Genomic DNA, 14,391 nt, shown 5'->3' with positions numbered 1-14,391 from the left:
AGTATTCTGCTAAATTGTTTGTACTTGTAGAAGCTGTGACTCTGGCAGGGTTGAATGTTGTTGTTCTTCTGGGATTTTGTTGATTTTTTTTTCAACTGTGTAACTTGAGAGAATTGAAAACAAAGCAAAACCAGAAATCTAGTGGCAGAAAATCCAATGAATGCTTCTTTGGTACTAGATTCAGTTACTATTTGCTATTGCTGTTTAAAAATGTATTCTTTAGTTCAAATTAATATTTTGAAATTTTACTTTTTTTATTGAAGATTTTCACCATATCCTAAACTCCACAGTAGCACTAAACTTTAAAGTTAGGTGATGGGAAATCTTAAGAAAATGCATCTTACTTCCAGGCTCTTACAAATAGTGCTTGTACTGCTGTGTAACTCAGATTAAAAGGTTTTTGTCTTAAACTCTTTGATTGCAGTGTTGATTAAAGATTTGTACTCATTCCCTTCTACCCCTGATTTATATTGCCATACATATTATTTTCTTCTATTTAGAGACTTGTAAAAAGCAGCTTGACATCTCATGGAGTAGGTGAATGAATATTTGACTTAGTTTCTTTCCTATTGTAAAAGCAAAATTGATCTGTAACCTGTATAAAATCTGTGGTTTTCCTTTTTTAATATACTTTGGAGCATTTTGTTGCCTTTAAAACAGTTATGTTACTTTTGGTTTGTTTAGAAAGGTGTATATGACTCTGGAAGATACAGGACTGCAATGGTTCAAAACTATTCTGGCTGTCAGGATCTTTTTTGTTTTTTAAATTTGAAGAAGCTTCTAATTCCTTTTCATTTTAGTTTCAGTCAAGGCCCAAAAGGCAATCATTAAATGAAACTTGTATCAGCTTTCATTTTGATCCTTAACTCCTCTCTTAAATGAGTAACTGGGGGACTGCTGGAACTAAAAAGCTCATTGAGAAAAATGTTCCCATCCTTTTGTGAAGGTCCAACTACCTGAAAGTACTTGAAGCTTAAAAGTATTTAGGCAGCTACAGAGTTCAGTTTCCAGCATGTTTTGCTTTGCATCTTCACTTCCTACTTTTCCCTTCCAATCTATTTAAAGAAGCAAACAAAAATCTTGCTGTGAGGGCAGGATGCACAATCTAATCAATGTCTTCTATGTGTGATGACCTATGATTTTCCAATTATTTCTTTACAGTTCGTGTAGTTTTAGTGTGGGAATGACTTTCTGTGTTTTGCCACTGGATGAACTGCAATTCATTATCTAAAATACATTATATAGAATCTCATTCCTCCTAAGTTTTCTTGCATTAAGGATTTTTCAGTCTTTGAATATGTTACTTTCTTTTCACAAGTATCTTAAGCATGCAGGATTGGTCTTCATGAAATTAGTTTCCTAGAATATTGTAAGTTCTTTCTAATATAGTGTGCTTTTAAGGGTATTCGCTTATTTTAACTCAGTGCTACAGCTGAAAAACAGAAAACATAGTTCTTGCAAGCAAAACAGCTGTTCTGTTTCTGGGGTGTATTTGCAAATTTATATTAATCAATTATCAAATTCTTGAATTGATGGAGTTTCCCACTGACTCCTACTAAAATGACTCAGTTTGGCCTAGTTATTGAGACATACTCAGTAAAAAAACAGACAGTTTTTCAGAGCTTGTCTGTAGCTGGAAATGCAACATATTGAGTTTGCTTTCCAAGGGGACTCTGATACTGTCATTACAGGTTTGTTACAGGCACATCAGTCTTTCTTTGATGTAGTCTTGTGTAACAGAAGTCTGATGGACCTCAACCAAATTGCACACCTTACATATGTTTTTGCAACATTTCTTTGACATATTTTTACTGACCACACAGCACTCATTTCTAACTCCTTTTTGAGAGCTATTCTAAGATAGCTATAATATCTATTAGAAAATTGATATTTTGTACTAGGTATCTTCTGGTATCTGTTTGCAGGCATTACTGAATCCTGAGTAGCTGACACTTCCAAGGCCTTCTTTTGCCATTTTGTACAAGCAGTAGGATGGAGTGCATAGGGTTGGCATTAAGGCACTTGATCCAGCCACTATAATCTATCCATACATGACAGTGATTATTATTGTGTGGCTCATGAAGTACAGTGTTCTCTTTGTCACATGATGCAGTTTTCAATGGCTGATGCCATCTTATGTGTCCCTTGAACCCAGGGCACTGCAGGACAGATCTTGAGGACATGGGAGTTTTTCCCTGCAGTTCAGTATTTTGTCACTGCATGCATACATGGGTATGCTCTCCCTCTGTATAACAGCATAAACATACATCTATATATGCTGGTAATGCAGAATGAAGGTGGAATAGCAGCAATGAAGTCCTGTACTCTCAGAATGATTTGTACAGTCAATATTTAGTTATTGAAAAGTAGCAGATCTTCTTAGAAGCTCTAGCCTGTTATTTGACTTGTGGTTCCCTCAGACTGCAAATTTAGCTCTGCTGTAACAGATGAAAATTTCTTTGTTTTTGAGCATCAGGAATTCCTGCTAGGTAAAAAATGCTAAGCAAAGATGCTCCAAGGAGATGGATATCTCTGCTGGATATAATTTTTGATAGAATACAAAGGCCTTTCTACCATGCTACCATGAAATAACTGAATGCTACTTATTAATTTTTCAGGACAGCTGACGTTTGCAGAATTCATGGTTGATGGTAGTGAAGACCTTGGTTAGATTGACACACATCTTGCATAGGTATCTCTCTCTTTTTTTTTTTTTTCCTTCCTAATTCTTTTTAGTTTTAAAAACATATTAACTCCACCCAAATCTTTTTAGTTTTAAAAACATATTAACTCCACCCAAATCTGACCAAAAGACAAAGTGGCTTTCTAGAAAAATTCCTTTGAACAATGTAGTAATTGTAATTGGTAATTTTGACCATTTTAGAAAGGATTTTTTTAACAGTTGAGAGAATTAAGACTTCACTACAGCAATCACAGCTTCAGCAGTCATGTCTTTTTCCTATTGCTTTTACAGATGTTAGTTAATACAGAACTCATATCATGTTTTTGTAGCTACTGTATTTTATGTGAATTTAGTCAACAGTGCAGAATTTCCCTAAAGAATTGCAAGTCCTATAGGGGTTCTTCAGAAATTATGAAGGACTAAACAATGTGTTGAATTTTGACTGGGTGTAGCTTAGTACTTTTTTAAAAGGAGCCTGTTCCAGATCTGACAAAATGATCTGGAAGAACTGAAGTTTTTTCTGTCATAAACAGAATTTAACTCTGTGTGTTTGACATGTAGGGTCTAGCCTATTTTTAAAAATCTGGGAGAAAGGAATATTGGATTTTCCATAATCTGCTCTGTTTTCCTCCATAATCTTTACCCTAGGACATCTTAAAATCTAGTGTTTATATTGTCAGCTAAAAATCTACCTGGGTACTGCCTATCTAATAATTGCATCTTAAATAAGTTCAGAAAGTGTCTGTCTGTAGATATTCTACAATTTTTTGTTGCATGTCTTTAAGGGAGAATTGAAGATATTTCAACATTTAAGTGAAAGTGAACTTTATCAGTTCAAATTTAAAACTGGTTCCTTCAGCCTATAGTTACATTATCAATGAACTCTCTTCCATTTTTTTGTCAAAAAGATGCTGTACAGATTAAACTCTGCAATTCAAGCGGTGCTTTCAGTGAAATTTACTCAAACTTTATTACAAAATCATAATCAACTAAATATGTAAATTTTAGTGATCACTCTATTGCAAAAATTGAAAATAGGTTTTGTGGGGGAAAAAATGCCAGCCTTTCTACTTTTGATACTGGTCAGTGGAGTGAGAAGTCTTTCCCTGGAAAGTCAGGCTGGATTTTAACGTTTTTCTGCTGCCATGAGATGCAAATATTTGCAGAATTTAATCCTTCAGCAGTGTCATTAGGAAGGTGACCAGGTAGGTATTCATTGGTTCACAGATTACTGTGTATTGATGTAATAACACTGTCAGAAATCCAAAATATTCTGGATATTTTATGAGTCAATCCCCTAAAGAAGTTTTACTTTGTAGCTAATTAAATTCTCTTTTAACTTTAGTTAACTCTATTTTAATCATTACATTGAGTGTAAAGCATTAGTTAATATAAAGATGTCATTAAGTATTTGTTTAATTTTATATTGTTATCTTTGTCTGAAAAACTGTGCCTGATAACATTACTCTCTGTTTCCCCTTTTCTCCTATACACTGGGGAGGCAAGAAAAGGCCCACAACCTTACAAAGATTTTAGAGACTTGCTAAGAACAGAAATTAAGTATTTCCATTAGGCAAACCATTAGGAAAGCATGCACAGACTTAGTGGAGTGAAGCCAAGCTTTTCTATCGGTAAATCCATAACCTTTAATCAAGTTGAAAAATCATCAGAGTATCAGTCCACTGTACTTGAGGCCTGGTGCTCTTCAGCAATTCCTTCCTGGAATATGTTCCTATTGTATTGTAGTTTCTCTGGGCAGTTTTATTGAAAATGGTTTTTTTAAGCCTGGTATTAGTACCAGCCTTCATGTACAGTGTGAAACATTAGAAAGCTGTGTATTTGTGAGCAAATTGAAGGGAAAAGCTGAAGGCATGAGAAGGTAGTTGGGTGTATTTGCCAAAGTACCAGTGTTGTCATGAAGGGGAGTGCTCTGCAGAGCACAGTTTAGGTTCCTTGCTTTTAGTACTTCTCTTTTGCTGTTGGAAATATTCTGAGCACAAGGATTTCATTTAATCTTGTGATTGGTAGTTGTTGACCCATCAGATTTAATAATTACCTATCATTTAAAGTAGTTTTCATGTTCTCTTTCTACTGACCTTCATTTAAACATTCTTTTGTCTAGGTGTGACCTTAACAGTAAAGTTTGATAACAAATAACTTTCCATATTATGGTTTACTTGGTCTTTAACCATATTTTTATGGTACATTGCATAATGTTCTGCATATTGGATAGGCTGAGCTGTTTTGGAAGAATTTTTTATTAAAAAAAAAATCAAAGTAGCAAAACTGGCAGAAAGTCAAAAATATGGCCATCAGCTGGGGATGAACATGTAAGAATTGCCAGCAGTTTTGCACCAGAGAGATGAGACAGGAAAGAAGTGGCTGTATGTGGTCAAGTGGGACCATCTTTATTTTTTGCACTTACTGAATTGTGGGAAACTTCAAAGATAACTATTGGCTTTTATGTTTGCAATCACCTCAAAAAACTTGAGGCAAGTCAGTGTGATGTCAGATAAGTCATTGTTTGAACAAGAAAACTTAAACTTGCTGTTTGTTGACTTTGCTTTTAGTAAGTACTCATGAGCAGTGTTGTGTTCACACACATTTGTGTGAACATAAGTGAGTCAGGACAGCAGATTCTATATATTCAGGTAGATAATTTAAAATGTAGAAGATCAAGGTTTATTTTGCTTGTGACTTGTCAGATGTGGCTGAAGATGATTTGTTTGGTGTTTTTTGGCAGGTAGCTATTGCAGTAGTAACTAACACTACATAAATACAAATATAATAAACCTTTTTTCCCCCTCCTTCTTTTTTATAGGTAATGTACAAACGAATCCTGCAGCAAGCAGGTTTTATACAGTTTGCACAGCTTCAGTTCCTTGAAGCAAAAGAACTCTTCAGGTAATTGTGTGACAAGAAATTTATTCATTTCCCTTCTTTAAATAAGGAGTTAGTGTTCCTGGTTTGAAAAACTTAGTTCCTTGAATGTTTTTCAATGTAGATGTGAGTTCAATGTAATAAAATGATGTTAAGAATAGAATAACATTGAAAAAACGTTTTAGCTGAAGAGTTAAAGCAACTGATTTATTTTGGGATGCTAACACATAGTAGCACTAAGAATTTGAGTATGGAGTATATTTGTATAATATATATTTGTATGTATGGAGATTTTTTTACTTTATGTCCATGAAGGTCAAGGCTTTATCACTGAGTCTGTGCTGTGATTTACAGCATGAACATTGCTTTGTTCTTTTTTTTTAAATACTTTTAACAAAAGGTATAACTTAAACATTAGTTACAATTTAAATATTATTGACACAATTGCACTATTTTTTATGAGGATGTTGGTACTGAATTTTTTTAGCACTTATTCTGCTAGAGTCTGTGCTGTGATTTACAGCATGAACATTGCTTTGTTCTTTTTTTTTAAATACTTTTAACAAAAGGTATAACTTAAACATTAGTTACAATTTAAATATTATTGACATAATTGCACTATTTTTTATGAGGATGTTGGTACTGAATTTTTTTAGCACTTATTCTGCTAGACCTTTTACAGAAGACAGATTTGTTCTTGAAGTCTGTAGTAACCTTGTCAATATAGCCATTTCAGCAGTCTCTTGTTTATAAATTGACCTTGATATTCCACTTTCATTCAGAAAATGCTGCTTGTTTTCTTTATTCTACCTGATAATTTCATTTCTGCTGGCCATGCCTCATTCTGTGATGCAGCGCTGCTGTGGTTAGTGGAATGCATGCTGACCACATAAAATAACTCTCCTTGTTATCTGCTGAAATTCACTTTAAATAAGTTTAGAGTCTATGGAATAGGATTAAGGTTAGACAATTTTCAGTATACCGTAAGCATATTTACAGTGTAGGAAAAAAGTTGTCCTTGGATTTAAGGAAATGCATGGAGGAAAGTAAAGCTTTGAGGAGTGTTGCTGTTGGTGAGGGACTTTGCCATTTCACTTCCTGCTCACCTGTACGGTGAGAGACACTGGGCTTGGACGAGCAGTGTACGCTGAGTGAAGATGAGGGAATGACAGGAAAGGCCTGAACAGCATTTAGAGACAATTTATTCTGGCCACAACCACTTCCTCTATCACCTGGTAACTGTTGCCATTAGCGAGAAACTTGCAGTCTTTCTCCACCCTTATCTTTCAGACACTTGTGTATCTGACCTCTGGGTTGTGTATCTGAAGCAGAAGTACAAGTAGTGCATAGTTAAGAATATTTTAAGAGCAGTGAAATGAGGGAAATGTATCCTTTGAGGTGTTCTACCACCTTGTGGAAGGAGTCAGGATTGCTTGTGCATCCTCCATCCAACTATCAGTCCCTCTGACAATTAAGCTTTAATGAATAGAATTGTGGGAGCTCCTCTGCAGAAACAAACATGTTTCATGAGAAAATGTGCTGTCCAGCCACAAATTTTGCAGCTCAGGCAGCATCCCAGGGTGTTCCCTTCCTCTAAAAGCTGCAACTCCAAAGCAGAACAACAGTTTTGCTGATGAATGAATTGCTGATGTCTGCTCAGGGAAGAAGGCCAAAAAAGTTTCTGTGCCTTTCTTCTGTCCAGCCATACATAAGCTAAGCAGAGTATTTTGGTGATTCTGAACAAACTTGCTATGGTAATCAGGTTCCTTGATTTTCAGCCCTGGTAGGTACACTGAGTTAGAGTAAGAGCTGCATGTGCCCTGATACAGTCTCAATCAATCTTGTTCATTTCAAACTTACTGATGCTCACAGGCAAAATGGGAAAGATAGTGGCAATCTATGAAAGCACTTCCTCCCATCCCAGTGTGTTGCTCTGCAAATGTTTCAACCTTGTCTTAGAAATCACTTCAATCTTCATGTCAAAGGGAAACTTGGTACCTACCTGAGGAAGGAGGGTGTTAACAGTGAAACAGGGTAGCAGCAGTACCTCAGAGATCTTGGTGTGATATGCGGGCCTGCTTCTGGCTAAATATGATGTGAGATTGTCTCACTACTTGGAAAATATTTGACAGTTACAGCTTAGCAGGGGGAATTATATTGGCTTAAAGGTCTTCATTTTCTTGCATTATTACCCTTCTTGGACAACCTTGTCAAGAAACAGTTCTATCTTATGCATAAATTCATAATTCTTAAAGACTGGAACTTTTAATAGGAATAATTTGCCAAGTTCTTCCTAGTTAGTGCTGATGCTTGTGAATACTGAAGAAGGTTGACAAAAAGGAAGAATGTGGTAGCTTTATTCAAACTCAAATAGTTCAACATAAGGGAAATAATTTTCTTCAGCTGGATTCATTAGCCTTAAAACTGAGTGAGAAGTAACAGTAGGGCTTCTTTGGTCTGATAAATTCTGTTATAAGCAATAACAGAATTGTGATTGTATTACATAGTTGTGATTTATAGTTATTTCATGTTGTTATCATTAGGGTTATACCAAACAGTGCCTTATAGGAGGTCATTTGCTGAATTTCCATGCCTTACAGCTACCATGTTTGGTAGCTGTCATAGGGAAACCAGTTCTCTTCAGTGTTTACTGGTTACATACTGCTTGCCTTCTGACCCACTGGATACTGGAATTTTTCTAAACTTTACTCTTTTTAACAAATAAAAATGTTCACTCTTTGCACAGTGAGAAATACTGGAAGGCCTATAGAGAGAATTTAGGTATAAGTCTCTCCTACACTGAAAAGGTTAAAAAATTGCTGGTACTTGTACCTGGAGAAATAAAAAGTAGGAATTATGTGGGTTTTGCATCTTAAATGTGATTCAAGAATATAAGCTTCCAACACAGCCAGTGGGATTTAGGTAAAACAGTTACCACTGTAGGCTTCTATGGCATCTCTGATACCTATAGATATAAGGGTCTGAATTTAGGCCTAAGTTTCCTGAAAACTTGTAGATTCTTATTGTTGCATTGTTTATATATATAAAGCCCAAAGAGAATTAATGCAGAATTGCTCAAAGGGAAGTTGCCTCACAACATTGATGTCTCAGGAGTTTGTTTTCTACTGTGTGATCTCGCTTTTGCTGAGCCTGAAATGCTAGAAGCTGAAGGCTCAGATGTGTTTTTCTAAAGAGAGGAGATCCTTTGTAACTGTTCTAAAAGAGTTTTGTCCAGATGTGATGGAAAGATCCACAAGACATCCACTAATCCCAGAGGCTATAAGCCTTGAGCTGAATGTTAGCCATTTGTGCAGGTGGAGTCATTGTTTAATATTTGGTATTTTTCTGAAGAAGCTTGTGGACAATGTAGTGCTTTTAGAGAGGCTGCTTGATTGCTGCTTGCCACTGCTGTGGGGATAACAAAACTGTACAGCTAAATATGAGTCAGACCTGCTGAGAGAACCACAGGTGCTTCACAGCCCTGGCTCTGGACTAGCCAAAGGTTAAAGTAGATTCTCCTTCTGGAAACAGATCTTCATTGAGGCCAGAATCTGTGAAGTCAGAGGTAAGGTAGATGACTACTTCCTTATCTAGGAAAACTTGGGTGGTAAGATGAAAGGACTCAGAAGCTACTGTAGAAGTTGGAAAATGTTTTGAAACTTACTAAAAGTGGCATATCAAATATGACATTTTTTAGCATCATCTATTTCAATGGTCATAGTCTCCAACTCAAGCTTAGGGCCATCTTCAAATACTTGACAGCATAGCTAGCAAGGGAATCGATGTTTATATTTGAATTTCTCCAGATTTAAGACTCCTTTTTTCTGCACAAATTTTGAGCAGCCTGTGGATGTTATTCGAGTTATGGGTTGACTTTTGTTCTAAAATCAGGGAAGATTTGTTTGGATTGGAGGGGAAAAAAACTCTTTCTTCAAATAAGGATTCATTTTCTAGTGTAGTGAATCTCATATAATATATTTAATCTCAGGACTTGAAATTTCAGAGTAGTTGCAGTAGCTAAAACTGCAGTTAGTTTACTGTGATAAGTTCCTACTGAAAACTCAAATATTCTTGGAACCATCAGGTCATGCCACTGTCAGAACTTGCTACTTCTGGGTTATTCTGCCTCTTATCATAGTGTAGATCTAAGAATTTCAAAGCCAAATCCCAAAAGAAGGATTAAAAGAGATTTCAACTGCAGAAATCTGTGAAGTAGACCTGAATGCTTTACTCTGTGTTAGAGGTGGGTCTTTCTAGTGTGGAGGTGGGCTTTAGGCAGTAGGAGTTCTCCATAAGAATTGGGAAAACATGGTGTTCAAACCTCTCTTCAAGGGAGGGCTGCCCAGTTTTGTCTGTTGTGGTTCTTCTCTATTGTCAGTGTTGCTACTCCTGTGCTTTGCAGTCACTAGGTTCTAGAAGAGAGGATGCTGCTGTTAAATTTGCTGTTGCTATTTTCTCCCAGAATTTCCTTCTTCTGGTATAGATTTTTGTAGCCAAGGGACTGTATTAACTTGAAAGCAAAGTTCTAAATGGGGATTGTTTTGGTGATGGCTCCTACTAGTTCATATTTCCTGGATGGTTTTGGAATTGTGTCTCTGGCCAGAAGTGAACAATGCAGGACATGCCTGTAGTGGAGGGATGAGCCCATTTATGATGATCTTTCACACTTTATTGCCTGTAGAAATCTGCTGCTATTCTAATTCTGTGTTATCATTTGTTTCTTTTTGGAATTCATTCCAATCAGAGTTGTGAAGAGAAAGTTTTTGATTTGGCTGATCACCAGGTAGATAAGAATTATTTTTAAAAAGTTCTATTTGCAGCAAAATAACTAAACAGGGCTTATTTTACAGAACTGTCAATGTTAATTTTTTTCAGCAACAGCAATTTCCTGCACTTCAGTAATGTTAATTTTTAAGCTTGAATTCTGAATAAAAACTTTGACAGTGAGATAATATATTATAAAATATCGTGATATTCTATAATATCAGGATATTTGCTTGCTGCTCTTCTAAAGCAAGGTCTGGAAAGAGGGTTCACTCTAGCTGTGAAAATTAGGGATTGTTTGCCATGTGGGGAAAAAAAAATTCTTCTGTCGCAACATGCGTTCTTTAAAAGCTTGAGGAATTTCAATCTAGGCTGAAAGAAAAATGTCTTGTGTGGCATATCTATGTTACAACTTGCTGCTGAAGAAAAGTGTAGGGTTCCCTTCACACCTGAAATGGAAAAGCCACTCCAGAGGAGCCCCCATAGATGTACACCCAAGGCCTCTGCCTGTACAACAGTCTTGTTGGTTAAATGGATGCATAATCAGTATCTGTGGTTTGCTTACAGAACCTCTGTGAGAGCCAAGTGAGGAATTTGGTGCTTTTTGGGATTGGGGAAAATGTTTTCATCATGCATACACTTGTTCTGAGAGCTTTAGTTTTGTCTAGGAAGTTGCTGTTTTCTCCAGAATTACACTGACACAGTCTTTGTGGCTTGCCTGAAAGGGTTCACTTTTGCTTTTTTTTTTTCTCTGCCAATAGAAGCCTAGCTCCCATAGCGTATGGATGAAGTCTAGGGCAGTCCTGGGACTGCTGTAGGGCTGTTCAGCTGATTTTTGTATGTGCCAGGGAACAGCTATGGAAGCTTAAAAGCAAAAGGCTGGCCAGTCTCTGAATTCTCAGAGCTTTCAATGTCTAGAGGAGGAAGAAGAAAATTTGGACTGCCTAGCTGAACTAACTAACAAGCAAAAGCAGGAGCAAAAAGCAAAAGCAGCACTATGTCCTGTGCCATCTGTGTCCCACCGACTGTGGGGAAATGAGCAGGCTGATAACAAAACAAATCTTTGATTTTTCAGAGCCAGTCTTGAAGGCACAGAACATAACATCCAGCATAAACAGAACAGACCACTGGGGATACAAGCATCATAATGTCACCCTAGGGCATTTTTATCCTGGTTTAGGGCAAATTTGGGAGAAAACCTCCAAAGGGGGCCCCTTCAGAAAGCAAACCCACATGGCCCCTCCCCTAAAGATACAGCAAAAAATATTCCAGAAGCTGCCTACATGCTAGTGTCCTGACTAAGCATATGTGAGCACACATTTTTTTTTGTGCCTATGTATACTTTTTCTTTCTTTTTGCTTCATCTAGTTTGACACTGTAATTGCAGAAGCGGCCAGCTTGATGTCCGGGAGCTGATCTCTCTGTACCCCTTCCTGTTGCCTACTTCCTCTTCATTTATCCGGTCTCATCCCCCTCTGCACGAGTACGCCGACCTCAACCAGCTGACCCAAGGGGACCAGGAGAAGATGACAAAATGCAAACGGTTCCTCATGAGTTACTTGAATGAAGTCCGCAGCACGGAGGTTGCAAATGGCTACAAGGAAGATATTGACACTGCTCTACTCAAACTGTATGCAGAGGCAAATCATGAGAGCCTGCTGGATCTCCTAGTTTCAGAGAACTTCTGTCTCTTAACAGATAGTGCTGCCTGGCTGGAAAAACACAAAAAGTAAGTGGATTTTTTTATTATTTTACCTTCTAGACCAGAGGGAAAATTGCCTTAGATGCTCTTGGCTTATTGAACAATATGTTTGAGTACTTGTAGTTCCTTTGCTTACACTTGTCCAAAAGACAATTCAGTCTGAATTAACATTGTTAGCATTTAAAAATGTTGGTGAAAAGCTATTACTTGACAGTCTAAGGTAAAGGATATGCATTGTCTTATCCTGGTAAATGCAGAATTCTCCATGAAAGTTTCTGTATCCAACACAAAGAACTTGTACAAGTTTGGGAGAAAAAAGTTAAATGTTTGCCCTTGAGATATTGGGAGAGTGGAATGGCTGCAGTAGTTCTACACAGACAGAATGAAAAGATGCCCTAAAGGATGCACTACCTTAGGTAAAAGCTTTTAACCTCTTAGTGGCTTTAAAATTGTAGTTGCTTGTTTTGGGAAAGAGCTCTTACTTCTGAATTGCAAGCTTTCTATGTTCCACTGATTGACCAGAAAGAGGTTCCTTAAGATGACTGCAAATGACTTCAAACCAGAAATGCCAGCAGGCAGAGAATGAATCATTAAGCAGGAAACATTAGATAGTAAATGTGTAAAATGCAAACTCCAACCTTAGGTGATATGTCTATTTTGGCTTTCATTTCTTTAGCTTTAAATTGTCTGATGCAGTAGTAGCAACTATAGTGGTGAGGAAGAGTCTTTAATTGTGGTTATATTTGGGGTGATTTCATTTATTTCAGGTGTTTTGTTAAAACCTTTTGGTAAGTGCTGTTTGCGAGGCATACCTTTGCAGGTGTGAATTGAATGAATTCATGCATTCATTCATTCATTGAATGAATTTGCACTGTACAAAGTTCTTCTTTGTCTGACCTGACTCCATACCACAGTAAAGAAAAACGTTTCTGACAGTAAAACAGAATTTAAATAAACACATAATGAAATATGATTTAATAACAACTGATGAACTATTGGAGGAATAGTTCTTGGAGGTGTGTGTAATGTCTGTACATAAAATTGACAGAATGACATTGGGCACATACTTGGTGTAATTTGGATGGGATATAGTAACTACAAACTGTCTTGGGGACAGGAATGCCCTTTTAGGGCAGGACTTCTCTCCTTTGATTCATAAAAACAGCCTACAGAATCTTGTTGAAGTATAGACAAGGCCATGTACATGACATTGAAAGCCATTATTTGTTGTCCTCTGTGCTAATAATCCATAATGAAATTAGTGGGAAAGTTCTAGCAATTTTAATATTATCTTCTGTTTCTTTACAGGTATTTTGCACTTGGTCTCCTGTATCACTACAACGGTCAGGATGCTGCAGCACTTCAGGTTAGAATAAAGCTTTTACTGTCACCTGAAAACCATTCCAAAATACTGTTTTAGCTCTGAGATAAAAATCTGAGGTCTTAATTTAGCTGTTTGAAAAGTTGTGATGTGTGTTTATAAGAAACTTATGCTAAGATTTCCTTGAATAAAATAATATGTTGGATGTGAAAAGTCTGAAGAGCTTGCTGAAGTTGACAGCTACTTAGATGCTTGTATGATCTTGTTAAAGCAAAACTGTGCATACCAGATCATATGTTTATACTCCTAAAAGATGGACAAAAGTGCTAAAATAACCAAGAAATCACTTTAAAAGATAATTGTGGGACTTAAGCAGCGTGCCCTGTGCTGATTAATCTGTATACACACAGCAACACAGGATTGTATTCTCATGGCAGACATTGACAGCAGCTGAGGGTTTATTTGCTTACCTGGTGAGGAAGAGTGAACACATTCTGCAAGATATGTGGGTTTCAGATGGGTTAGTAATCCCTTTGGAGACCTTCCATCTGATGTCACTAATACTAGCAGTGGCCTGTACACTGCAGACTAAATAATTCTCTTCTTGCTATCTGCAAAATTCCATCCAGGGAAATTAGAATCTTCTTCATGTGTCTCAGACAATATCCAATATCTTAAGTTTGCCTTATTGTGCAGCTTTTTGAGCACATTAAACACAGTAACCCAATCAAATGCATTCAGGTCAGTTATATGAATAGTAATAATGGCCTAAAAAGAAAACAGGTAAGGGCAACAAAAACACATTTGTCATGTGCAAGAAATCTTGGAATTTCAAAAAACAAGGTTTATTGCTAAACTGGTCTGCTAGGTGTAGCACATTTTAATTCCAATTATAATGTATATAAACATAATATCACATGGTACTTGTCATTCTTCAGTCAAAACAAAAGAAAAGCAGAAAACCAGTTTTTCTTCTAGATTGCTTGTATAATTTGCTTTTTAACTTGCACACACAGAACACATGAAAAGTATACCATGTGT

General features: G+C 36.7%; 1 protein-coding gene across 3 annotated transcripts in view; it reads left to right on the top strand.

The window, feature by feature from the left end:
• Positions 1-14,391, top strand: part of TGFBRAP1 (transforming growth factor beta receptor associated protein 1) — a 33,012-nt gene that overhangs the window by 11,463 nt on the left and 7,158 nt on the right. For all 3 annotated transcript variants that reach the window (XM_063149838.1, XM_063149836.1, XM_063149837.1), the window contains exons 5-7: positions 5,505-5,587; positions 11,715-12,056; positions 13,338-13,395. In XM_063149838.1, coding sequence (XP_063005908.1) covers positions 5,505-5,587; positions 11,715-12,056; positions 13,338-13,395 — 483 coding nt within the window. The remainder of the gene's footprint in view (positions 1-5,504; positions 5,588-11,714; positions 12,057-13,337; positions 13,396-14,391) is intronic.

Source organism: Melospiza melodia, chromosome 2 (assembly GCF_035770615.1).
Source record: "Melospiza melodia melodia isolate bMelMel2 chromosome 2, bMelMel2.pri, whole genome shotgun sequence".
NCBI classification, from domain to species: Eukaryota; Metazoa; Chordata; class Aves; order Passeriformes; family Passerellidae; genus Melospiza; species Melospiza melodia.
The sequence above is the reverse complement of the archived record's forward strand: the minus strand, read 5'-3'. Positions and strand labels throughout refer to the sequence as shown.